At 42.2% G+C, this 26,659-nt stretch overlaps 5 protein-coding genes and 1 long non-coding RNA gene across 8 annotated transcripts; 4 read left to right on the top strand and 2 right to left on the bottom strand.

The window, feature by feature from the left end:
• The first annotated feature begins 2,433 nt into the window (after positions 1 to 2,433).
• LOC124338171 (forkhead box protein L1-like) lies at positions 2,434 to 4,547 on the top strand. 2 transcript variants are annotated; one of them, XM_046792244.1, is made up of 3 exons: positions 2,434 to 2,848; positions 3,118 to 3,364; positions 3,445 to 4,546. In XM_046792244.1, the coding sequence occupies exons 2-3, from the start codon at positions 3,164 to 3,166 to the stop codon at positions 3,934 to 3,936; spliced, it is 693 nt and encodes a 230-aa protein (XP_046648200.1). In that variant the 5' UTR covers positions 2,434 to 2,848; positions 3,118 to 3,163; the 3' UTR covers positions 3,937 to 4,546. The 2 variants fall into 2 exon arrangements, with proteins under 2 accessions (XP_046648200.1, XP_046648199.1); XM_046792243.1 differs by lacking the exon at positions 2,434 to 2,848 and having other exon boundaries at positions 3,020 to 3,364; positions 3,445 to 4,547.
• A 1,288-nt stretch (positions 4,548 to 5,835) lies between these two features.
• LOC124337485 (tRNA-dihydrouridine(20) synthase [NAD(P)+]-like) lies at positions 5,836 to 7,868 on the bottom strand. The gene is made up of 6 exons (XM_046791489.1): positions 7,586 to 7,868; positions 7,384 to 7,522; positions 6,979 to 7,311; positions 6,627 to 6,914; positions 6,210 to 6,560; positions 5,836 to 6,144 (listed from the first exon to the last, which is right to left on the bottom strand). Exons 1-6 carry the CDS (start codon positions 7,743 to 7,745, stop codon positions 6,036 to 6,038), a joined length of 1,380 nt encoding a protein of 459 aa, XP_046647445.1. The 5' UTR covers positions 7,746 to 7,868; the 3' UTR covers positions 5,836 to 6,035.
• Positions 7,793 to 10,584, top strand: LOC124337484 (acid sphingomyelinase-like phosphodiesterase 3b). The gene is made up of 11 exons (XM_046791488.1): positions 7,793 to 7,989; positions 8,115 to 8,272; positions 8,340 to 8,586; positions 8,645 to 8,748; positions 8,816 to 8,903; positions 8,976 to 9,069; positions 9,131 to 9,256; positions 9,333 to 9,513; positions 9,578 to 9,695; positions 9,754 to 9,921; positions 9,992 to 10,584. The coding sequence occupies exons 1-11, from the start codon at positions 7,808 to 7,810 to the stop codon at positions 10,377 to 10,379; spliced, it is 1,854 nt and encodes a 617-aa protein (XP_046647444.1). The 5' UTR covers positions 7,793 to 7,807; the 3' UTR covers positions 10,380 to 10,584.
• Positions 10,585 to 11,223: 639 nt separating this feature from the next.
• Positions 11,224 to 22,920, bottom strand: LOC124337486. Its single transcript, XM_046791490.1, has 5 exons — positions 22,682 to 22,920; positions 21,150 to 22,171; positions 17,102 to 17,293; positions 13,901 to 14,056; positions 11,224 to 12,538 (listed from the first exon to the last, which is right to left on the bottom strand). The coding sequence occupies exons 2-5, from the start codon at positions 21,686 to 21,688 to the stop codon at positions 12,085 to 12,087; spliced, it is 1,341 nt and encodes a 446-aa protein (XP_046647446.1). The 5' UTR covers positions 21,689 to 22,171; positions 22,682 to 22,920; the 3' UTR covers positions 11,224 to 12,084.
• Positions 14,970 to 16,307, top strand: LOC124337487. Of its 2 annotated transcripts, none has more exons than XR_006917394.1 (3): positions 14,970 to 15,554; positions 15,624 to 15,917; positions 16,042 to 16,307. It is a non-coding gene; the product is annotated as an uncharacterized LOC124337487 (long non-coding RNA). The 2 variants fall into 2 exon arrangements; XR_006917395.1 differs by lacking the exon at positions 16,042 to 16,307 and having other exon boundaries at positions 15,624 to 15,746; positions 15,815 to 15,942.
• Positions 22,921 to 25,090: 2,170 nt separating the features above from the next.
• LOC124335948 lies at positions 25,091 to 26,602 on the top strand. Its single transcript, XM_046789457.1, has 2 exons — positions 25,091 to 26,326; positions 26,394 to 26,602. Exon 1 carries the CDS (start codon positions 25,222 to 25,224, stop codon positions 25,876 to 25,878), a length of 657 nt encoding a protein of 218 aa, XP_046645413.1. The 5' UTR covers positions 25,091 to 25,221; the 3' UTR covers positions 25,879 to 26,326; positions 26,394 to 26,602.
• The last annotated feature ends 57 nt before the right edge of the window (positions 26,603 to 26,659 follow it).

The following is a 26,659-nucleotide window of genomic DNA, read 5'->3' as shown; positions in this document are numbered from 1 at the left end:
TGAATTTCAATCACGATTTTAACATAAAAAATTGCCTAATCTAGATGAATTAGGTATTTAAGTATAGGGAATTAAATTAAGCTTAAATTAAATCAATTTCTGGACACATTGGTTAGTAATTTTATAAATAACGAACGAAAAACCCCTATTTTTACTATACCCCCGAGAGGCGAGGGGTCTCCTAACCTAGCGAACCTGGCGGGGAATCTTGGGACCCTTTACTAAACACCCGCCGTTTCTTCCAACTTCCAAGAGACTAAGATAGCGCGAGAGTGTACCTTTCCCATTATATCGTGGTGCTCCGTTTACTAATCGATTCCTTAGCCGACTCAACCCAGGGGATTACGTATAATATGCTATTATCTGCCAAAAAATATCTGACATGTATCTGACATGAACTCAACCAATTTAAGATTTATTCGTTTTTCCAATGATAAATACCAACGCGCATTAACACTGCTATAAGAATGGCTTCTTTCTATTTCCTCCGCATTTACATTGTTCATTTAGTTCTAATTAGATGACCCGTCAGATATTTTTGTCACCTAGTGACTGCTGTGAAATACACTTTCCGCATCATAACAATCAGTGCTATTACCATGAATCAATTATTTTTACCACCCGTTTTATTTACAAATTAGTCATTCCGTGTGTGGGGGATTTCTGAAATTCAAATTTGTGTACGGTTTGTATGGTACTGTATACAGTCCAGTTGCAATAAAAATTTATACTGGAAAAATGCTTCGCTAATTGTTTTGATTTCAAGAATTCTGTCATTTCCTTGTGCATCTCAAATTATGATTGCTTGGTTACATAATAAGCCAACACTTGAAACAGTATACGGGTACAAATTTTGCGCAGCCGTGTGCTGATGAAGGAAAAATTATTTATTCTTGATAAAAACAGAAATGTACGTCCCCTTTCTCTTTCTGTTTTTGAAGAAGGTCTATGCATTAAAATTTTTACTCAATTGACATTCCCGTGCCGCTCAAGTTTCAGGTATTATTACTCAATAATAGGGAATATATTATCAAGCGTTCCAGGAAAAAAACAATGCAATCGACGAATCCTTCAAAAGTCTTAAATATTTTTAGATAGACTACCTACCTACTCAAACGCTTATTAGTATTAATGAACAGCCTAATAATAAATCAGTAGTCCTTGGCCTTTAATTAGAACAGCATAGTCTTATGCTGGGGTTCAAAGATAACTTATTTTATGCGCCATGTTTTACAAATCTGCGGGAATATATGATCTGATAAAGTGAGGAAAGGCATTTTTTAACACTGCTTACTTGGCGCGACTATTGTTACAAGACAGCGTTCACAAATACTTTAGATTATATAAAGCGACTGTATGTGTATATATATTTCTTGAGCTTAGCGATTTGCCAGCTGATTGAATCCTGGATGGGGGTCTTGGTTGTGTACACACAGCATTGGTTATGTACACACAGGCACACAGATGCGAGGTATAGGGCGCGGCGAAATACGGTGGTGTTTTCAAACCAAACAGACAGCAAGTTGGAAAATAAACATCTTGGTCCCTCTATGACGTCTTGCTCTCTTTTTCCTACATGTACTCAAAAAGACGCGGCGGCGGCCCTTATTCAGTCATTCTTCGACGCAACAGCTCAGTACTCTTGTTTGGTTTCGATCGACCAACGAGTTCTTTCCGCGTGTTACTCTATGTAATTAAATTTCTGGAGGCATCTGCATGTGAAGCATATGACATCGCCCGAGTCAATTCTAGGGATGAATTCAGTTGGCAATAATGACACCACAACTCAACTGAATAAAAAAAAGGGGGGGGGGAGACTAAATGCAAATGTTAGTTAGACAGGGTAGACAATTTGTTTGTTGATGGTGTTGATAGAGCAAAGAGAGAAGAAGAGAGTGAAGGGGGAGACAAGTTGGAGAGAAGAAGTAGTGTAGAGTCAGGCTCCACTGGCTGCTGCTGCTGCAGTGTTTATCTTCGTTTGGAACAATCACAACAAATAAACTTGGACGTCTTTCTCTTTCTCCGTTTTAGTATTATTATTCCCGCGCTAAGCAGCAGCCAGCAACGCTTGCGTCTTCAATTCGTCCATAGTCTTTTTGGGACTTGTGGGTGGCCTAACTTCCACTCTGTTGACGACGAATTGACTTGTGAAGAGAAGATCGCTCTCTTTATATTCCATTGTTCCACAGTTCTAAATGCGTTTTCAACAATTTGTTGCGGATCTTTTATTTTCGATTTGAATTTAATAATAACAGGCCTTTTGAACAATGATCGACTATCGACTGATAACAAAGTCTTATTATTTTGAAAGTTTATCGTTTCTTTTCAAAGTTTTCCTTTTGATTTGAGTTGTGTGTCGATAACGGTTTGCTTCATCAGTTAATTAGGCCGACTCGTGAACGATATAATTAAAAGGAAAAGAAGTGGCAGTTGTTTCTTCTTCAAACGGCGTGGGCGGTCACAAATAGTCGACTGGCAGTTATGCACCAAGTTATACGTGTTGCTGTTGTTTTCACTCGTTTCCAGACCTCGGTGTGTTTTGTTGACGATGGAGCTGCTTCTGCCAACAAGCCAGCACCACTTCTCCCGTCCAGATCAAAGAAAAAGAGAGAGAGAAGCTGTTTCGGAAGGAGGAGCTTGGATCTTGACACACGCCCAGTGCCTCTCGAACCTGCCGCTTCCACCTAACAGATAGTCGATGCCGCCGCCGCAGTTTCATCCGTCGAAATCCTTTCACACGGCGCGCGAACCATTCAAAGTACAGTCCACATTTGTTGACTTCTTCGACTTGACACAGAATTGAAATTATCTGATAATTAACACGAGTCCAAACTTCGTTCAAACACAGGTAGGCGTAATATGTCAGTCAATAACGTCATAGTCTCTTTAAGCTAGCCAGAGTACAAAGCACGTGAATTGATCGTGATTAAATGAATGTTGGGCTTTCCGCGTTTGTTGTTTAATTTGTTCGGACTTTGTTGTTTTTATGAGTTGTTTTGTGAAGGGGGTGTCAGTATCTTATCAGCCCGGGATGTGCTTATTGTTGAGTGACTTCATCGGCAGGCGTGATACTAAAGTTCCTAGGGGAATTTTATTTTTTTTCTCGTCGACATTAAGGTTGCCACGACAATTTGCCCGCTCCATTCTTTTGGGAACCAACAATATGGACGGTTCATCTGCTATTAGTTCACAGCAAACCTTGATGGACTACTTTCGAATTCCGAGCAATCCTTCTGGATGGTTGCCCCAGCAACACTTTGGCTCTTACAGTCCCTTCAGTCGTTACCTTTGGTCAGCAGCAGCGGCTGAAGGTTATCCAGCGCTGGAATTGATTCCCTCGGCGGCCGTAACGGAAAAACCGCCGGTAATAATCCCAACTTTTTATTAATTTTATTTTTAAATCACCAAATGATTAATTGGCTAACCTATTACATGTACTTACAGTATTCCTACATAGCACTAATCGCCATGGCCATCCAATCGGCTACAGACAAGAAAATCACCCTTAATGGCATCTACCAGTTCATCATGGATCGGTTTCCTTACTACCGAGAAAATCGCCAAGGATGGCAAAATTCCATCCGTCACAATCTGAGCCTAAACGATTGTTTCATCAAAGTACCGCGGGAGAAAGGTCGACCGGGCAAGGGCGCATTTTGGACTCTTGACCCGGCCTGTTACGACATGTTTGAGGCCGGAAACTACCGCCGCCGAAAGCGAAAGCCGAGGATGATCCATCCAGCATCAACTCACCCAGCAACGGGGCAACAGCAGTCTCAACTGAATCGGCGTGAGGATAAGTTTGTTTTCAGTATTGAAAATATCCTTCGGCCAGATCCGTTACCCGATCAGCGGGAGCAGATCACGCCTCTCCCACTCGTCTCCTGCTATACGGGACAGCTTGTCAATCACCGCTTCGTCAACTCATTAACATAGTTAGTAATCGGTAGCGACAGAAAGAAAGAGCGAAAAAAAAAGAAGAAAAATCAACTTTTTTTTGTTTTCTTTTTGTGTGCAACTTCAAACCAATTAAAGCAACTTTAATTGGTGTAGTAGGCTTTATATTTATGTACATCTTGTGACGTGCTATTCATTAGCGTCTAATTAAAAAATGTCTGCATCTCTCTCCCCCTCTTTCTACGTATTTCCCCTCTTTGATTTATTTCTGAATTACGTAAACGATCGTTATGATATATATATTGGTGTGTGACGAGAAAGATGAAAAACCGGTGAAGCTTATTTGGTGCCTTTGATTTCTACAATTCGTCAGTTCGTTAGCGATTTTTTTTTCTCCTTTTGTTGTTGAATTGTCTCTCGATCTTTGTCTCTTCATAATTTGACGAATCATTGTGACTGATTGTCTTAAGTTATATAATGAACCCGTCATCTTTTTTCTATCCTCTTTCAAGTGGAACAAATACATTGGATTGTCAATCAAGAGAACTTTGAACATTCCATCAGAAAACGCAATATGCATAACGTGATCACAAACACGGCAGCCACTGTCGACAAAGATCGGACCTTGTTTAGAGACTCTCTCTTTCTTATCGAAAACTAAATAATAAATGAAAAAAAAAAAATAAACAAGCCTTCAAATATGTTACGCCATAAAGTTCAGATAGATAGTGAGCAACGAAGTAAAGATCACGCAAGCGGATTAAAGGTAAAACCGAAAATACTAATCGAATTCTATAATACAGCAGTAGAGAATATACTATTGTATAGTGTATATCTGTATGGATCTGAGTTGTATCGACGCAAAATAAAGAAAAAGGCAGAGGATCGAAAAAGAGAGAGAAGAAAAAGAACACGTGAAAAAAGTGACGCGGTTACCGCCGCCGACATGTTTTGATGGGTTGATACCAGACGCGCTTCCGCGGCCAGTTTTCAGAGTCCGCGTCGGCACACGCGTCTTGCTCCTGAAGCAAACAAATATACAAAGCTTAGTAGACATCAGTATAACACACATCTTCAGGAAAAGAAAAACCAGCCCGTCCCTCTTGCTGCTCTTGCCTTTCTCTATCTCTTCGCTAAGAGAGGTTTAGTTAGCAAACGAAGTCAAACAACGCGTTTGGGTTAACGAGCTGGAGTCGATAGGTCAACAAACACCCACATTCCGCTCTGCGAAAAAATAGAGCCCCCCCCCCTCCTTCTTTCATGGTATTTACACTAATTTAAATCAAATGGCAAGGGGGATATATCTGTACATAGACACTAGTAGGAATTTTTTATCAGGATATTTTTACATGTGATTAAGGCAGACATTGCACAAGAAAAGCGACGGCGTGTCGCAAAATAATTCGGGGTTTCGACAGCAATTTTCCCCTGGCCAAGGAGATAGCCGGCGTAACTGCTGTTTATGTGGAAAACCACATGGTACTGGTTTGTTTAGGTAGAGTCATCGCTGGATGTCCCATCTGCCTTTAGGATTGTATATAAACCACCGAGCGGATGCCTTTCGATGTTTCACGACGGCGCATTCAACTTATTTGTTCAAACAGTGGCGATCGATATTTTTGTTTTTATCCACAACTCCCTCACCTTTACAAACAGCCGGTTGAAAACAAACATTTCTCATGATTGAATTCCCTAGGAATTGTTGAGTTACCCTGCATTGGCTGCATGCTATTTGGTCAAAATAGCAAATAAAAATAAACGCATAATACTGAAAGTAGTACACCAAATTTCAGCAGAGATAAGATTGCACCACCCATGTTTGACATTCGAAATGTTTGCCTAGCGCGTCAATGCGGAGTTGAGCACTTTTCGTCATGCAATATTAAACAATTTGACATTATTGACACAAGACACAAGCATTGAAGCACACTAGAAAGATATGGTTGTTGCACTTATCTCTTGTTTATTGGAACATTCAGTTTTAGCCCGATTTTTCCGGTTCAATTTTTGTCCAACGAGGTTATCAGAGATTACAAGTCGGATAGGTAAAAACCCCTCTTGGGGAGAGGGGAAATACCACAAGTTAGGTTTTTTTTTTGAAATTTATTATTCCTTACTGGTCATTGAGTAAGCAAGACCTATTTGGTGGATTGAGGAAATTCATCGATGATATCAGCTGGCAGTAGATTCAAGGCGTGTAAACAAGCCAGGGCCGCCGCCTGTTCGCTGGACCGTTTATTTTTTTCCCTGTTTGATAAAACGAAACTTTATTAAGAGTTAACAAGTGCTAAAACATTTTTTTTTTTAGTTACAAGTAACGATTGGCGTATCGTTGGCCTTCCACGACGACGGTTGAAAAAAACAGCTTATCAACTTGTTCTGAGTGATAAAGGGGAAGTTTGCTATGTTGAGCTTTGCAAGCATACTCATGTAGAACAGTCTTAGGCAGAATATGCTTCTGATAAGGTTTTCGAAGTGGAATCATGACTTTGATAATCTCGTTGTCTTCGCAAACCCGACTAAAATAGGTCGACTCGGTTTTGGCCCTTTTGCTCGCCGGTTCCAGATGGCCCATGCTCGGTAATGTCACGTTTAGTTTGAACGATTGTTGCCTAAACTCTTCCCGTTTCTCCTTGTAGTAATCAAAAAGTCCCCAAATTTGACTATAGAAATAAAAAACAATGAAAATTTGTTAAAAACTGAATCGTAAAAATATTACAAAAACTTACTAGATTTCTTCTTCTACTTTTGAATCCAGGAGGCGCTTTCCCATTGGAGTCTCCTGAAGATCTCTCAACATCATTTGAACGCAATACTTGGTATTGGAGAAAACGTTGTCGTATTCGATGCAAAGCTTCAAATATTCCGGGATCACTTCATCAAGCGGCAGTTTACCCGTTGAGCGGAAAACAGAACTGTTGTACTGAGCTGCTCTGGCAATCATCACACTCGATGCGCCGGTTGCCTTGTGGAAACGCAAGATTTGCTCGTACGTTTCGATCTCCTTGGAACCACCACTTATGAAAATTCAGAACAAAATTACTAATCACACCAATCCAATAAAGAAACTTGGAAGCTTACTTTGCAATAACAGGGATTTTGAGGTTCTCTACTATTGTTTTAATAGCTTCATTATTGTTTGGGTGTTGAGGCCTCTCTTCTTTAGTTCTTCCGTGCACTGCTACTGCAGCAACACCACAGTTTTGAATAATGTTGGCAAGACTAATTGTTTCTTCTATGGTAGGCAGCAGTCGTATCTTGCATGTGATTGGAATTGATGTGTTTGATACTAAATTTGTCAAAATATCTTTAACTTTTTCTGGCTGCTTGAGGAGAGCAGCACCCATTCCTCCTTTTATGGAAAATTCTTTAGGACATCCCATGTTAACATCAAAACCAGCTACATCCTTTTCTCTAAAATGATAAAGATGAATTGAAATGTAGTTCTTTAAACTCATACCAACTTAAATACACTTTATTTCTTACACAAGTTTGGCTACATTAAGGGCTAGTTCAGCATCACTTGTTCCAACCTGGAAAACTACACGACTGGATTCCTCATTGCAGGTTCTAAACACCACACTTCCATCAAATTCATCAATAAAGTCAACAGTTCCTAGGATTTCTGTAACATGTAAATAAAAGTCATTTTCAATTCATATTTTTGTGTTTTATAAGCTATTGTTACCATTGACAACTCGTTTAGTTCGAACCATTTTTTTATCAACAATTTCTTCGGTGTAAACAATATCTGCTCCATATCGTAATGCTAACAGACGTAAAGGTAACGTACCCATACGAACCATCGGAGCTAGAATTATTTTATCAACGTAATTCAACCTACTCATTTTCAAATATATACAATGTTCAAAATTTCCACATCTGTTTGACTTAAATGTTATTTTAACTCATGTCAAATTACAAATTTACTGTCTCAAGAGACTCGTGTAGTTGCAGACGACCAGTGTTGCCTGGTTGGGATTTTTACGATTTATTCGCCGATTCCGCTTCAATCGATCGGCTTCGAAATGACAAACAACGTCTGCTTGTCGCGAGTTCATTCCGCCCCCCTACAGATTCCGAGAAGTCACAGTGAGTAATTTTCAGAAATTTGTTTCATTTCAAATAACTGTTCAATGACTTGCTGAGTGTTGAAAGGCACTCAACAACATTTGTTGCTCTTACTTTTATTACCGTGTTTTTGTTTTTATTTCTAGGATCAACTGTCCTATTTTTATTATTCGTGACCTTCCATTGTGTGCTATGGTGATAACCTGGCATCGAGAGTGGGAGTTTAGTTCAGGAACGGTAAAAATATTCTTCACTTTGATCCAGTTCAGCAGCTTTTTTATAAAACTATCAGCAGAACAGCCAGGTATGTTAAAGCATTTCTTGTACAGACTGTTTAATATAAATGTGAATACCTACATTTGAACTCCTAGGTCATTTTTGGCAGCTGACAGATCTTCATTGGGATCAGCGATACAGCACAGATGGAGACCCAGGATCAATGTGCCATGCAAATGAAGAGCACAAGCTGCTCTCATCTGCCAAGTCTGATTCCAGTGATTATATAAGTGCTGGTCAGTATGGGATGTACAGCTGTGATGCCCCTTGGGATCTCATCGAATTTTCAATCAGAGGAATGGCTGAAAACTCTGCTGCTCCCAATTTTATCATTTGGACTGGGTAAAATTATTTGGTTCATGAAATCTTTATATAAAATACCTAATTTTTTCTGTCACAGAGACAATACTCCTCACGTCAAAGATCCATCTCCTGACTGGTCAGTGATTTTTTCCTCTCTTCGTAACGTCAGCAACACAATAAGAAAGAACTTTCCCAACACCAGTAAAGATTATATTTTTGCTACAAAAGAAAAATGTTTAATTTTTGTTTTGGACCAACCATATTTTAGCCCTAATTCCTGTGCTTGGAAATCATGATGTGTTTCCTGAAGACCTTTATCCAGCTGAAGCTGAAGCCTTTTATCACGCATATTTGACGTGAGATAAATTTTTTTTTTTATTGTCCCAAAAATGATGAAGTAATGGTAATTTTAATTCCTTTTTAAACAGAGATGGCGGTTGGAACGAACTTTTAGACAAGCAAGCGCAAGAGTCCTTTGGGAAATGCGGATTCTATTCGCTTAACGTAACGCCTGAATTAAAGGTACTGGAAATTTGTTTCTTTTTGCTTATTTTTTCAGTGTTTAGAAAATTTTCGTTATTAGGTTGTCATCCTGAACACAAACTTGTACAATGAACCCAACAATTTGACTCGCAACCAAGACGATCCTTGTGGGCAGCTGAAATGGTTTGAACTTCAACTTGAGGAAGCTCAATCAAAGAAGTCCAAAGTACGTTAATCTAGTTTATTGTTTTAAAGCACATCCGAAATGAGATTGTTAACCTAGTTTATTTCATCATTCAAAGGTCCTCATTGCAGCCCATATCCCGCCTGGTTATTTCGAGAGATGGATAGGACCGCCATTTTTTAATCCTGGTCAGAATGATCGCTACGTCCAGCTTATTCAAATTTATGGGGACGTTATTCTAACTCAAGTTTACGGCCATACCCACACCGATTCTTTTCGCATTATTGCCAACAACCAAAGTAATCTCCATCCATCATTGTCTTGTTTCCAAGCGAGAAAATATTAAGCTTTCATTCTAATTAGGCCAAGTGAAAAGTGTAGCCTTCGTATCGCCATCGGTAACACCCTGGCTCCACACGGGTGGGGTCAATCCATCCCTGAGGCTTTACAGCTACGATTCGGACGGAATAAAAGACTATTGGTATGCTAATTTTTCACGTCAATTTTAGGTCAAGTTGTTTTTACCGTTTCTTTTCCAGGCAATATTATTTCAACTTAACCGGAATGGCTGTAAAAACACAGGCAACTCCTCAATGGCAACTACTTTATCAAGCTACAGTTGCTTATGGCGTGAAAGATCTCAGTCCGGCGAACATGTTATCGATCTACCGAGACATGTTGTCAGATCCCAAAGTCTTCGAGCGCTAGTAAGCCATAGGCTTTCTTTTTCTTGCTTGAATAATTCAGACCTCTAACTCTCTTATTTGCTTACCCTAGCTACTTCTTCAACACAGTGGGGCACGTATTTCAGGATTGCGACGCCGCCTGCATTCGAGATCACATCTGCACCATCTCTCACCTGATGGTCAACGACATGAAGTCTTGCCTCGACGGAAAACACGTCCTATTCCGCAATGATCCTACCATGACCGACCATTTTCTGAAAATCGCTCAGCGGGCCAAGGTCGCTGAGAATGGGAGCCTGATTTTGACGTTATTCCTATCGGCGCTGGCATTGATCTGCATTGTGATAGCCACCTCCATTTTCGTCTTACGTCGACGACGAGTCTATAATTCCCGTGTTCGTGCGTCTCAAGAACCGTTGTCACCTCGCCCTCGGCAGTCCGATTATAGTCCCATAATCTCGCAAGATGAAAATGCGTGAAAGTTGTTTGCATTTAATTTTATTATTTTGCATTTTAACTTTTGAAACTTATTTTTTTCTCTTTTTCAGCTACTGACATATTTTTCTCTTATTTTTAACTTTTTAGCTGTGTAACAACATTTCACCGTGTTTGACGTAAATAGGATTTTGTTCCTGTTTTGTTTCGAAATGAAGATACAAGTGGCCTTTTTTGTTTCACGTTGAATATATTCACTTCTTTCCATTCTCATTTTTAGGTTCTTTCTTTTGCTTCTGGCGTCGGTGGGAAGGGGAAGAGAAGAAAGGGGGTTAAGAGCGAGAGAATACGTGGAAAAAAGGCTGCGATTTCAAAAGTGTTTACATACACGACAGGAGTGGGACGACGACAGAGTCAGAACACGAGCAAGCTATCCTTTCGTTCGGTTGCGGCTTTCTTGGTTTAGCTTTTGTCAAATGGAATCGTGGTCGACACGGCGACATCACTTACTAATGTCATCTGGCGCTGACACGGTCTACATAAATTGGCCAATGGATTTCCAAATAATGGGGGGAGAAGGAAAAGGGGGACAGCACCTTGTGCTCCGTCTTTGAATCAAGTGTTCAAAGATCACCGTGGTGGGATGATGAAACGCCTCTGAACAAAACCGTGTGTGCGTCGTCATAATTAAAGCCCGATCATCCAAACGCAGAAAGCAGCAGGATATCTTTATATGAACCTACAATACGACGATTAAATATAGAAATAATAATATAAAGCAGCGGCAGCAGCGGCAAACCCAAAAGATTTCCATAGAATGGAAACTAAACCCTCCCACAATAAATGGAGAAATAAAAAAACCGGAATACACGCAGACGAAAACATATGTACATCATACACCGATATATTTAGGACGTCGTACAAGTTGTTAAAGCCCCCCGTCACACTGTTGTCGTCGAAATCCAATGGCCAAGCTTCTCCTTGTTTTTGTTTGTTTTTTAGCTTTTTCATCTCTTGACATTTCACTTCCCTTTCTTCCCCACTCACGAACGAACCGCAGCGTGAGCTATGTACCACAAGTTACACATGTGAATAGAGCATTGTAGCAGTATGTTGAATCGAAGGATTGGGAGTACTAGAGGTTATTGCGGGACAAAGGTTAAATAAAGATAAAGGAGCGAAAGAGTACCGTACGGTTGTGTGTGTACCATTAGCAAATATATGGGGAGAACACTCGATATTTCTTCGACCCCCCAAATAGGAAATTCAAAGTTTCTGTTCACTCATAGATGAAAGAAATACAACGGAACTTTTTCTTCTCCTCTTCTTCAACTTCTTCTTCTTCCCCCCTCCACCCTTCTCACGACTTTTAGTCAAAAAAAGATTCCGGAACAGGAATTGTTAAGGGTAAAAACAACTATGGTTGTCTAGTCACCATAGAAGACGATTAGTAATTGTCCCGAATCCGCCATTTGAGAGAGAGAAAAAAAAAATGAATAAATAATAAAACAAAATATTATGAATCTATAGGAGACACAGACAGAACGGGAGAGAGAGAGGGAGTCTTCATCCAATAGTTGGGCGTCAACCGCGTCAAAAAGTCTTGAGAGATAGAGGGAAAAAACTGATAATAATAATAATAATAATTATGAAAAAAAAAATGAGGAGCAAACAAGAAAAAGAGAGTCCAACTGAGGCAGCGATAGGAGACGGCCGCGACAGTCAATCAGCACACAACACCGGTGATCATCACTGAATGACGCAACACTGACACTTGGATTTTTTCTTGATCACAACGTGTTCGACTTGACTCTCGCCGGCTACGGGAGCCACGACTCCACGCTGGACTTCGATCGCACCGCTTTCGGCCGCCTCTGCAGCTTTCTTCTCTTGCTCCGTTAAATTGCCGTTGATTCTGCCGCCGTCTGGAGATTCAGCTTTGCTGGTGGGCGGTGACGAAGGGGTAGAAACATTCCGTGGCGGTGATCCGCTCAGCTGGACAGCTTGCTCCGGACTTTGTTGTTGTTGTTGCTGCTGCTCATCATCAACAAAAGTCGGCTGTGATTGTAAAGGGACTCCTTCTTTGTTCTTCAACACTTCAGAGATGGACACCCGTCCGCCTCTAAGCAATTCGACGAGCTCGTCCGCCTCCCGACTTAGATCGCCATCCGGCCGGAATGGATTGTCCTGACCCGATTCCGTGCTGCAAAAATAAAAAAAATAACAAACAAGAAACACGTGACATCATTCAGCCTGTTCATCCATCAAGATTCGTCGGGAGGATCCCATTCATTAATTTTATTCCATTAGAGCAGCAGTCTGGAACAAATCAAACATGGCGTTGCACGCGTGTGTGTCCCGCTGGAACCAATCAACAAGACTCGAATCTATTCCAAGCCGTTTGAGTTGACAAAACGGTTTTCTTTTTCTATAATACCAAGTCGTCAAGTCAGAAGCAATTTAAGGATATGGCGCTACTGTGAGACAGCTAGTTCCTAGCGAGACGTAAAAAGCGGAGAATTAAGTCGTTGCGAGTTTCAACTCGATCTGTACCTGGTCCCATCGGGAAGGCGTAGAACGTAATAGAGTCTGCCTCCGTGGGATCGGTTCATGGCCGGCATTTGTGCTTCTCGGTTGTCAGGGCAGCACTCATTCGATCAATCACAGTGATCAAAACGTTCACGGTCACGGCGTTAACACAGTCCTGCTGCCAGCTGTATGACGACTGTCATAGAGCAGCGGACACTCCCGACGCCTCCGAAGCAGACGATGGCGTAATCGTCTAAATATAAACTGCCCTCGGCAAGAAAAACTACACACTCGCAAGAGAACTCAACTGGCGGCCCACCCTTCGTCGACGACCCAAGATTTTTGCTAAGGGAAACGACGGGGTCCCCGTTCAAGTACCCAAACACTCGTATAAGCGCGCGTACACACACACACACACACGCAACAACAGCACAGCAGTAGTCCCCGGGTCTACGTCTAATCCACTCGACAAGGATCACTTTGGTAGTGAACCAATTTTAAATACAGAAATAGACGAAGAAATTTTCGTCTAAATATCGAAAATAAAAACGAGTACAACGATAAGAACGCGTGCGCCGACGTCTCGACGGCAACCGCGTGAGTTGTAGACTGTCTGGCTCGTAGTAGCAGCAGCCCTAGCTTGCCCTGCCCTGCCCTCTCCTCCCTTCCTCCTCTATTTCTCTCTTCTCTCTTGTCGATCACGACACACCTTACACACACACACACACACACACACACACACACACACACACACACACACACACACACACGCGCGCGCCGAGTTCCCTCGGTGTGTTTGTGTTAGTGAGTGACGGAAGCATTTGTTGAATCAAAAAACAAAGCGGATGGAGGCTATTCCGGGATACGTTTATGAAAGCAACTTCCCTATTAAGCTAAAACAATAAGACTAATCGAATCAAATCAAAGTCTAATTTGCAACCAAATTGGCAAATGATGGATGATCGACGGACAAAGTCGACTTTCTTGATGGACAATGACGAATTGCATTTATGTTCGCTCTTTTTGATATATTTACCTGGTTTGTCGGGTGTAATTGAGTTGTTGTTGCTGCGGAGGTGGTTCGGCCATGTCGTCCCACTCCGCATCAGACGCCTCCGGCGATGGTAGCGTCAGCGGTCGTTTGGATTCAAAGTACGTCACTCGGACTTTGGAGGCCGAACGAGCCGATTCACTGCTCAAACAACAAAGAGACAAAGGAAAAAGAAGATTAAATATCGTTTAAACGGTTACATCCTACGTGGGTGACGGTTGTGTCGATCAACAAAAACGGCCAATCAGACTGATCCATCGTGTCACGTAACAGAGTCGTTCGTGTACCCCTCCCTATCAGACATTTTTTTCTTTCCCTTTTCCCATCATACATGCACGCACTCACTCACACACACACACACACACCCACACCCATAACGGGCTTACTTTAAAGGCGGGTCTGCCGTCTGGTAACTAGCAGTTTCCATGGCAACCGAAAATCGCTAAAACGCTTTATATTTGCCACTGTCACGAAATGCGAAATCACGGAGACGATTCCGGGAGTATTTTGATGTTCACTTTCGCCAGTTTGGTTTCGATGCCAAGGTCGACCACTTAAATATAAACGCGAGTTGCAACAACATCATCCGACCAGCTTTTGTTGTCAGCCTCCGCCAGTGTTCGCAGCTGGCGGAGGTATGAGGGACCTTAGCAGAGAAAGAAAGCTGTGGAGGGATGAGGCAAGCGTGCAGCCTCAAAAAAAGCCCAGCGAGGTCGAATCGTGAATGCGCGCGGACAATCGACAACAAACAACAACCACGACCAGGGATGTGAGAGCACACGGGATCACTACGCTATCTCTTTTTTCTTCTCCGCCTCCGGGGGGGCAGCAGCTCTCTCTACAATATTAGACTTGCTGATGACGGTACTGTACAGCCATCACGTTCGCGGGTTTTCAAGCCCGTTAAGAGAATGAAAAATAAGGCAGCTGATGGCGGAAATACCCAGGAGCCTCCAGAAAAGATGCCACTGCCAGAATCGAAGAAAAATTCTTTTAACTAGAAAAAACAAAAACCAAAAAACAATGAACTTGAAGTTTTTCCCCCGTGCAGAAAACAGGTTTTATTTTCCCGTGTTGCGGACAGTGATGATGTCCGTGATTTCCTTCGAGAACGCTTGGGGAGCGGATATCATTTGGGGGGGTTGCTTCAATCTATTTATAAACGGCGCTCAACTGTGCCAGGTTGCCGGCCAAAGTACACTTGACCGAAGCAACGAGCCAGCAACTCCTCACGACGCAGTCGATGATATACCAGAAATCAAGGCAAAACGTGGGCGCCGCGACGCGAGCGCATTCTTGGAATTCCTCCAAAATCTTGGTGAAATACTTTGCTCGACAGAGAGAAAACAAAAGATCCAACAGATTTTCATAGAGACAGGGAGAGAGGTAGATTGTTTTTTGAAAAGCGCCGACCAGCAGCTGCTGCTGCTTCTCCTACTGCAATGGCCCTTTCTCTTCATTGCCTTGGATTCCCTGGCTAATGGGATTGCTTTTAAAGGTTTCACATTCGCGAGGTAATGGAATCTCCTGTATAATGTCAACAGTCGTGCCCGCCTTTTGCTGCTCCGAAAATCAACAGACAAATTAGTAGCCCACATCGCATAACACTGGCCTTAAGGAATGCACCCACAGATAGAAGGTTGGTGAATTTGCCAAATGTGACCAAAGAAATTAATGCCGTGCAATCTGTGTGCCATTTAATTACAAGGTAGCACCAGTGGGTGACCTGGAAATAGAATTGCGAGAGCTGGCTAGTTGCCACCATGAGGCTTATCGACAATCATGACACAAAACAGGAAGAAGAGAACTTTTGCAAACCACAAGCCGATGGGTGACCCTACTTCCTTTCATATAAACCAGCACGCACACTGAATGACAGCACAGTTCCATTGCTTTTAGGTCAGCTGCAGCCGAACAACAGAGCTCAAGGATATTCTTCTTGTGTGGCTTCTGCTTAAGCCAAAGTAACCAAATCATAGAATAACGGGACCTGACTGTGAAGGTATAAAACTATCAAAACAGCATTATTTCACCTTGAACGGGCAATGTGAGTAGAAAAGTTAAGTAGATACACAATTAATAATAGAGTGAGTAGAAAAGTTAAGTAGATACACAATTAATAATAGAGCAACTTGTGGATGACTGCTAACGGGTTGGATACCGGGCCGATTGTGTTGTTTACAGACGCCCGGACATGGGTGGGGCCCCTGTATATATAAACAAGCGATTTCGAGCCTAGGCCAGGAGAAATGGAAGGAAGCCGAGAAGAAGCGGGATGCAAAATGCACACGTTTTCCTTACCGGTGAGGGGATTCAAGTGGTTGGTAGTACCCGTTTAAACTTGAACAGAGTCGGCTTTGGTGCAACACTACACAACTTTGTCTACGTTAAGCCACGTACGGGAAAAAAAAGAGCCGACGACACGGGCACGAAAGAGGAGGGAAAAAAAGAAATAATAACGTCGCTGCAGGCCATACGAGTACAGCGTTGTCGGATGGGGATTAACTGGTTAACCAGTTTCTTTGATGAGAAAAAATCGTGCGTTAGCAGTACCGGCCTCTAGGGGGGATATAAAACCAAGAAATTACCTCGTCACCTTTTATTAGATTACCACTTTTATTTTATTGTCTTATGTATTCTTTTAAATTTAGAGCTAATGAAACTCGTTGAATTACACCCCGTTTTCTATGCAAACTGCCACCTAGTGACTGTGAAATACACTTTCCGTGATTCACGTCGATTCATCACAATCAAAAATGGAAACTTTGGACAGTTTATTTGTATGCATTCAGGGTTTTTTTTTCTTTCTAAAAGGAGGAAACGCAGTGTTTAATGAGCTCATTCAATAAAGCTATTAAAATGACAGGGTGGGGCGTTTTCTGCAATCTGTTGCTTTTATGGCGAGTCATTTCCCTGCACAAAAGCCGTTCGTGAACGACCTGAGCCGATATATAAAAGGTGGCATAGATAGATGGATATAAATGCCGACGTACAGTATCTCGGTGTAAAAAATATCGATCGCCATTCGCCACGTGAAATAGGCACAAGAGAGGCGCGGGCAATAAGTTGCTGACTGATTCCCGCTTTAGAGTTGTGCACTAAAGCGATCACGACAACTTGCCATCAATAAACAGCCTGGGCTCGATTGCGAGTGCGTAGCTGTAAAAACTCAATTGGATTATTTACCTGAGTAGTGCGACAGTCTCTTCGGGTAGCGATTCCGGCACGGAACCAATGACTGACCGCAAATTCTTGCTCTTCACGCTCACGTTTGTCTTATTCCAACCGGATGGCGTGGCAGAAGTTCCCTCATCGCTGTGTGGATTCTCGTAGATGAGGGTCTCGACCATCGATCCCTTTGTGCTTCCAAACGAAACCCTATCTCCAGCAATCGATAATTTCAAGAGTTGGATCAATACAATTTTATCAAAATGAAAGAAACACACATACGTGATTGGCATTACACAACGAGGACAAGGACGACGGGGAATTTCATTATTCCCTTTAACAAAAATAGCTTAAGCGACAAAACCGGTGGCATTTAAAATTCAATCCAACATTTCATATCATTCAAAAATGGAATATATATAAATATAACAGGACCATAAACGAGGAAGGATAAAACTGGTTTCTATTGCACAATCGATTTTTTGAGAAATGTCACGCACATGATTTCAATTCCAACAACATCGTGCTTTGTTAAAATGAACAAAGTCTTTCAATTAATTGAAATATACCAGGAAAATGGTTCTTTTTTTTCTGTTGAATTTATTTAAAAAAATAAAAAAAAGGTCCGTGTGCATAGTGCAATAGTCATCGTCCAACAAAACGGACGATGAACACGACTTTTTCTTTTTGTCTCTCGTCATCTTTCGACACGCATCATCCATACGCTTCCTTGCAATGAAAGTCAGCATGATTCGGTCGAATTGCATGAATATATTACACACACTTTGAGAGCTCTACTCTCTCCACATTTTTTCCCAAAAAATAAAAAGAGTAAATAAAAGAAAAAAAAAAAGGAAAAAAAAAAAATTAGGAATGGTGGGCGGTGTTCCCAAACGAGCCTGCTGAGCTCATGAGGTCATCCAGGAAGTTTAAACATATCCCGCCTTTAATTGTCGGTGTATATACTACGCACGTCATTTTTTATCTGGGAGGAAGATATTTTGGAACTAGTGCGTATTACCAACAACTTCCCCACAATAACGACCAAAAAATGATCATCGGGTCAGCAGGATATTAAGCTTTTTTTTTATGATAGATCGTGGCCTTGTGTACACTTTTATATAGAAGGGATCATATATATGTGTTGTACAGTGTATATATGGAGGCCGGAAATCCACCGCGTGTGTCCCTCTACTGTTATGGATCGTGTGTGTGTGTGTGTGTGTTTGTGCGTTGCGAACAAACAGAAAACTCGATCTGTTTCAATGTTTTTTCTAGTTGATGGCTACTTGAGAATGGGAACAGTTGGTGGTACGCAGGCCTAATAGAAGGTCGGGTTGATGATTTTTGCCCTCTCTTTCATCATCATCAACAGAGCGGAACCGAAAAATGCGCCGATGATATTTTTTTAATGAAAATCAAAATGAAATTCCTCTCTCTGTTTATCTAATGTGATCAAATATGAATAGAATTTCTCCAGCGATCCTTGGGGCCAGCTAGAATAATGAAGCACATACGACCCCGAAAAATATGATCAAAACCCCCCTTTCAGTGCTGGCTGTTTGATGGATGAGCAGGTGGAAAAGATTTCTCCTCCATTTTAACCAGCAGGATCGGTATTTAATGTTCCAGGGAAATAGTATAGCGGCGCCTCCCCGACACTATTTAAAAAGCTGCTGCGCACACACGACCTTCATCTACAGCAGACTCTCTTTTTATTTTATGTGTTGCTGCTGCTGCTGCAGCAAGCAGCTCCCCGCGGCTGGAGGCCATTCAAATGGTTTTCACATCACATTGGGACGCCAAAGGAGAGAGAGAAAGGAAAAGAAAAAACCAAACGAGACAGAGAGCCAAAAAATTCTAATTATAAACTTTTCGACAAAAAAATATAGAAAAGGAGCGCTGCTGGAGGACGAGCTGCTGTTCGGAATTGAACCAGCAACTTGACACCTCCTCACGACTCTGGCACATCCACTTTGGATTGTGTTGTCATCGATTCCAACTTTTATTTAAAATTTTAAAATAAGCCAAGTGGGGACTTGAAGTCTTTGTTGTGTCCTATCGCTAAACGCCAGTTGCTCTCAATATCTGATCGAAGCTCAGACTAAAATAAGAGGATCGTAATAATAATGCATTCCCGTCGACTGCCAAAGATAACACGGAGTGAGTGAGTGAGGGCCGTCTCTAGTTTCACGCTGTTCCGCCGTAACCAAAAACAAAACTTATCGCGTTTTTCTTTCAAGTTTCCCTTGTGCTCCTGTCGACTCGATCGACCCATCGATCGATACCTACACGTGGAGGGGGCCACTAACAAAAACACGACCCATAAATCATAGCCTTTTATATATTCTCTTTTAATTTGATAATAAATAGAGAGCCGCCGTGTTCTCAAGCGCTATCTTAATAATAGGATTGTCTCGCCTGGATTACCAATACTAGAATTATAGTATATCGACGAAGAACTACAATAGCAATCTGCCAGTCACGATCAATTCCCGGTCATGCGAGGATGATTTGGAAACGTGTTAGCGAAAATTTCGACAGGTAATTGAAATTCTTTTTTGGCTGGTTATATCCAATTGAAATGCTAATTTATTCGCAGTTCGCAGGCTCTGCGTACCCAACAACAAACTGCCCTGTGAAATCGATACCATAACGAAATGCTCCAGGCTGCTGCGCTGCTGATGCGCCTCGGCGAAACCAGACGGAAGCAGTTATATGTATAATACGGCCGGGTCTGGAAATCGCTTGCTGGCCGACGTCGCCGTCGATTCCCCCAGCCCCACATGACACACCCTCTCAAACGATTGTGTGTAAGAATAGATAAATCAACAACAACCCCAGCACTCTTTTCATACTTTTTCCCCCTTATAGAGCTCACAGTTGTCACACTCTTTGCAATGAGCGCGCACGTTCCTCCTCCTCGGCTGGTTCTATTCATTCCCTTCCGACTGGATGTTCTTAACTCGAATCTGACATTTTTTTTCTCTCTTCTTCTTCTTCCCCCCCGTTATATTCTGGTCTTTCTCTTCTCTCCCTCCCTCCGACATATACACAACAGTTGACGGATGAGCAAAGTTATCGACGTCGACATTCCAGCTTACCTATGCAGAAATTTCTTTTCTTTCATGTCTGGCCTTCGGCAAATGCGTCGCTTCTAATTTGAAGAATATCCGAAAGGTGTACACAACCAGCACACCCAGCACACACAAGGACACCTCAGCAGCAGCAGAAGTGCAATAAAAATTTAGCGACGCTCCTAACTCAAAATGTGAGCCACAACTGACGTCGACACTGATGAGATCAACGTGCGTACAACGCGATGGACAGACAAATGGCTTCTCGACATGCGTGTTAAAATACACATATAAGTCCCGCACGAATCGATATACGGTGACGACTTAATCCTCTCACGCATTAGCAGGTCGTTCAACATTCTTCGATACTTAACGTGCTGCTGGGGTTCTTCCTGGATGGGCATATTGTGACACATTGGGATGAAAGAGAAAGGGACATATAACCTTTATATAAGCGCGTCAACGCCATGGCAACGTAAACTGTTTCAGTAGGCGGTGCACACGTAAACAGATATAGATACGCCGCGCGAGTAACACAAGTTTTGTTTTTTTTCGCCGTATTTTCGGCTTTCTCTTTCGCGTCCGGAACAAATGAGTTCAGCTGGAACGTCGTCGTAGTATACGTAGTAGAGTTCCCCTATGGCACGTGTTCCAAATTGAGACGCTCTCTCTCCTCGTCCTCCTCCCCTTTTTTTGGGTTGTTGTTGTACTACACATGAAGAGCGTTTCATTGTCTCGGCAAAAAGACAACAAGAAAAATCAAAAGAACTCGATTTCCGCAAGGGGTTTGATTAGGGTTTCGTGAGTGAACCAGAAAAGGAGAAATAAAGAGAAAGGCCGACCCCGTTGCGGGTTATATTCCAGCACAGCATTCATCGATCAATAAGTCTTTAAACATAGGGACACTAAAAATCGGTTAACTATCGTCAATAGCCCTGGTCGTATAAATATTCCGTCTTGAGAAAAGGTCTTGTCCAAAAGTTCCATACCTTTTGAGATGGGCTGGCTTGTTGGAGGTCCGGATGATGGATCGTTCCTCTATAGAGGACGGAGTCTGGGCGGCTGACGAGACGGAATTCTCCTCTGCCGTGATGTCGCTCAACGCAACGGAGGGAGCGGAAGCGTCCCCAAAAGAGTGGAGGGTGGTGCTGGATGGGAGCAGAAGAGGTTCGTTGGCCTCAACCTCAACGGAAGAGGACGTCGTATCCATCGTTCCGCCGAGATTTCCTACATCTGCTTCGTCATTCTCCTCAGTCGAAATGATGTTGTTGGTAGAGTTGTTGCTGTTGTCGTTGGGACAGAAAGGCGAAAGCACGACAACGGGATCCGGTTCGTCTGGGCTGCTGCTGGGCATCACGTGTAACCGGTCATCCAATGTTGCCAAAAACTGTACGGTGGCCACCAAGTCTTCCGGCTCCCAGCACTCATCGTAAGTCTCTCCGGATGGATCTTCCCGATGGCCTTCCACTGTGCCTAAATTGAAACTCTCGGCAGCACAACCGCCGTTGAGAATCACGCCGCTACTCATTCGACACTCGGACGACGCCGGGGACTACACCAGTCACGGGGAAATAAATAAAAACAACAACAGAGCTAATAAAAAAGAAACAACGCAGTTGCTGTTGTTGTTGTTTGTATGATGACGTCACTATCAGCTGATCCGGTTCTCCGGTATCCACGAAACTACAAACACGAAAATTCTTCCCTCCTTCCCCTAGTGGGTTCTCCGCACTCCGGAATCAATGTTTTTCCTTTTACGTTGTAGGAGAAGGGGGGTCGACAAACGCTGTACACTCACACACACACACACACACACTCGCGGTACCGGATCGATAACGAGAATACAATTCACATCACCCGAACCAGTTCGTGTCAATCTTCAGTCCATCTTCATCCATGAAAAAGATGACGAAGATTAGAGGAAGCAATTGATGGTGAAATGGCCGGATGGTGTCAATTCCGGACTTTGTAGAAGTGAGGGAAATTTTTTTTTCTTTTCGAAAAAAAAAACCTAGTAATTCATTAAGAAGAATTTTATGTTAGCAACGTTACTCTTTTACCAAAAGGGGCCCAGCTGCACTCAGCTGTGTCAATAATAATTTAGAAAAAAGAAAAAGATAAAAGACACGAAAAAGGAGCGCCATCACCAAAAAATGTCCATTTAAAAAGTATCACCACTGCAATGAAACTGGATATGGTACACTTATATAGTTTCAACAGACGTGCGGTCTATTGTGAATGTGCGTGTGTCATCCAACGCGTGCAGCTGCGCAAATGACAATCGTGAGAGTATAAATACATCTACTCATTTTCGTTCGCTTCTTCTGGCGTCGCTCTCTCTCTCTTCCATTTTTTACCTGTGATTCACGCCGGCGTCGGTTGATCCTATCACATTACGAATACCACACAGCGGCTATACATTTACCAGCGATATACGCAGCTAAAAGGCTTTGTCAGCTGGAATGTCTTTTGTTTTCTACGATGTATCAACTTGGAAATATGTGGAAATGAATTTCGTTACCTCCTCCTGGGTGATTTTTCCTTAAGGTGAAAAACACTGGCACTCTTTGAACTATTGGGTCGTGCAAACCGTCGAGTCACGAAAGTCAGCTGTCGCTGAAAATGTGTGTGTTGGCGTTTTGTTGTTGTTGATGTTCCAAATGCTTTTCTCCTTTTGACTTGAAACTGCGGTGGTGGGAGCGCACAGGAGTGAACCTTTTGCACAGACCAATGCCGGTCGGCGTGTGTGCGTTCGAGGTCTCGGCTCTTCACGAGAGATGACGACGGAGCTACACCCTCCATCAAGGCAACCTCGTAGAACCCTCTTGTTGCAGCAGCAGCAGTTTGTTGTGTGTGTGCTGCTACCCAACTTTACTCATTATTACTGATGCTGGAGGGATCCAATCAAACCAGTTGCGTGACTCTTGTTTACCGCGAATTCATCTTCACTGCCCTTGATTGCAATCATCAAAATGTTGGATCCATCAGCATTTGAAAGAGAATCAAATTATAGGCTGCGCGGTGATTTACTGCAGATTCCACGGCTTTGCCTAATGTCATAGGTTGGATCGATTTTTTGTGAGCTGTCGATTATTGTGGGAAGTGAAGGAGGAGGCCTTGTTGTTTCATTGAACGATCACGCGCTCCGCCATGCGCTTGACTCTCGGCTTTTTGTGGGATCCCCATTTTGGCTCAAGAAAGAGCAAGACCTTATTGACGTCAGTTCGCCCATGCGCAGTCGTGACCGGGGACCCTTTTTCTCTCACCGACAGCTGACGAAGACCGTCAGGGGGGGATTATTGACTCCCATCTCAGAAGAAGAGGTGCCTTCTCATCCGCCCGTCTCTCTCTAGCTGCTGCCCTCCAACGTTCCCATTGTTGTTGTGTATTGAAGAGGCCAAGACTGCTGGGCAGGAACAACAACACGAACGCGCAAATAATAATAGCCTACATTGAATAACACGACGCATTGTATATATACACACTAAGAAAAAGGAAGGAACTATTTTCATGCCAATGACAATCTCTTGTTTCAATCTCGATACGTGCTAAAAAATTTCTCCTTTTTTTCGACTCGTCACTGCGTTGAACGAAAGGAAAGAGCACATTTCCTGTTTCAATTCTAATATTTGACAAACGCACCGACTCGTTCTTTCGTGGATGGCTGCCCTTGAATTGAGTTCATTTCAACGCCCAGGGGTTTTCCATTGATTTTTGTTGTCATCTCCAAAACGGGCATATTGCGCTTGATTTTAGTTTGTGATTAAAAAACTCGAAAAAAATGAATAAATAACGCAACGACCCCAAACGCCATCTGTTGAACAGTTGTTGTAAATTAACCATTGACTCCTAGGTGACGTTTGCTGCTGCCGCCATGAAGATAAAATTAAAATTAAACTATTTTTTTAAAACATTAATCCGTTTCACTATTGTGTATGTGCTTCATACACACGTATTTTCAGTTAATAGGCTATCTGATTTCAGAGCTATAGACTCCTGGTCGCTTCACGGCTGTGTTGACTTCCCTATCCCGGTTTCAGGGTAAAAGAAGGCCGATTTGGAAACTTTTAAAAGCGCCTCTAGTGAGTGTGTCAGTTACTACGCTCAGCTACTTTTGAGAGCCTAGATGGCTCTTTTTAACGTTTCCACTTCACAAATTCTGACAGGCTCCGCCATAAAATCTCTGAAAATTAGCTTACGTTTACCCTGAAACCGGGATAGGGAAGCAAACACAGCCGTGAAACGACTGATCTATAAATTTATTTTTTTTTTTTTTAAATTTTATGGAGCAGTTGGACATCGTCCAAATTGTGTCAAATTGTGTCCAAATTGGACATTAAAACTGTATTGGACACAAAACTGATTTCCAGACCTGGCAACGCAGGATGTCCAACTGCTCCATTTATAAAATAATTTTACATAGTCCCGTGAATTATTTCATAATTTTACTTTAAAATTCATGTGCAAAAAATTTTTTTTATTTAAAATCATTTTCCGTGTGAATAGAGCCCTTATAACATTGTTGCGCAATTTCTTTTAAAATCAAACATTCAATCGTGCAACACTGTTGTGCAAGAACAGAAACCACTGACACTTGGGAGAATCAAGTAATGGGCTTTCCTCGATCTCTCTGGCCTTACCATCATTAAACGCAACCTATACACAACATCAACAAATGTTATCAGAATGGGATTAATTCATAGACAAAGATGAAATTAATATAAATTTGCCTAAAGTTTTGTTGAATACATCTGGTCCATTGTGCAAACCAGCCAATCCATTCATCTTGTCAGCATTTTCCACCGAAGAATATAAAATAAAATTAACTTCATAAGTATCCAGGATCAATCATATTTTTAAGAAATTCGTGCAGGTTTAAGTTTGGATACAGATACATTAGGTACCTTAATGATTTGACTCCGCCGTAGAGCTCTGCATGTTAGTAACCAAAAATGCAAATTCTCTACACCCCCAGTTTCCATACTTCAACCTAAGATAGAGGTTCAATCCCCGCTCGCCTTATCGTTCTCTTCTGATGATAGTTCCATCATTCCTTCAAACATGCCAATGTCAAAATTTAAGATTGATGAAATCACAACAAGTTCCCGTTTAGAGTTGTTCATCAAAGAATCCATGAGGCAGAATTGCTTGGCCATCAACGTCTACAAAGAGAAGAATTCCATCTTGGGTGTAGCTGTTGCCTGGTCTTGTCAGTCTGTCAACTACATCCAGCTCAGAGAGCGTTTCGATTCCAATCTGGATTTAGCCAAGGTTTCTAAGTTGAAATCTTGGTTAGAGGCTCTCATTCGACTGAAGGTCAAGTTTATTGTTTATGACATACGATCAACCGCCAATGATCTTCGCCCCTTGTTCCATCGTTTACTCAACGAGATGCTGTTTCGTGATGTCGATCTCTGCCAATGGCTTTTGGAGCCGTCCAACTCTTCCGTCAGCCTACAGAAGCTTAGTAAGATGTACAGTCAACAAGGATCACCTACTAAAATGTATAGAGGCCGAGAAAAAATCCTACACGAGTGTTGCGCTCTACTAGACATCTTCCATCAGCTAAAGCAACGCCTGAGTAAAGAGGAATTATTGCAACCTTACGTTGACGTGGAGATGCCAATGGTGGCCACAATGCTATGGATGGAACAAATCGGAATCGCCTTCGATCGTTCCAATTGCGAATTGATTTTGCAGTTATTGCGGAATCATTAGAAAATGCTGGAGGAAGCCGCGCATCGAATAGCAGGGCGGTCGTTTTCGTTGACTAGCACAAAAGAAGTATCCAAAATAGTTGCATCTTTGAACCTCTGTATCGAGGAAAAAAATCCACAATCTTTCATCAATCCGTTAAAAAAGAAGTTCCAGCCACTTTCCGTCAGTAAAGCATCGCTGATAGAATTAGGTCGAATTCATCCATTGCCGAGAGTGGTAGTAGAATTTCGTAGAGTCAGCGCTATTATTCAAACCATCATCTGCCCCTTGCTGCAAGCATCCACATTCCATGTGAGTGGGGTGGAACGTATAGCTTGAGAGTGCGAATTCCGAAATGCTACGGGCCGAGTTAATATTGTCCAACTGAATTTACAACACATCCCGAGGCCGTTTTCACTTTCTGATGGCCGGATGATTAATGTTAGAAGTGCTTTTCATGCAGCTACAGGTGATGATCTTTTTCATTTTGATATGCTAAAATTTCTCACAAATTAAACTCCCTTTTTGGAATTTAGGAACTACCTTGCTTTCTGCGGATTATTCCCAGCTAGAACTACGAATATTAGCGCATTTGAGTGAAGATACCGGGCTTTGTTCTATTTTAAGTAAAACTAACGGTGATGTTTTTCGCGGTATCGTATCAGTTTGGAAAAAGAAGAAACAGGAGGATGTCACAATTGTCACAGATGATGAAAGGCAACAGGCTAAACAAATATGCTACGGAATTGTTTACGGAATGGGTTGCAAAAGTTTAGCTGAACAATTGGATGTCAGCGAAGAA

Source organism: Daphnia pulicaria, chromosome 4 (assembly GCF_021234035.1).
Source record: "Daphnia pulicaria isolate SC F1-1A chromosome 4, SC_F0-13Bv2, whole genome shotgun sequence".
Taxonomy (NCBI): domain Eukaryota; kingdom Metazoa; phylum Arthropoda; class Branchiopoda; order Diplostraca; family Daphniidae; genus Daphnia; species Daphnia pulicaria.
Note: the sequence above shows the minus strand (reverse complement) of the source record. Positions and strands in the feature narration are given on the sequence as shown.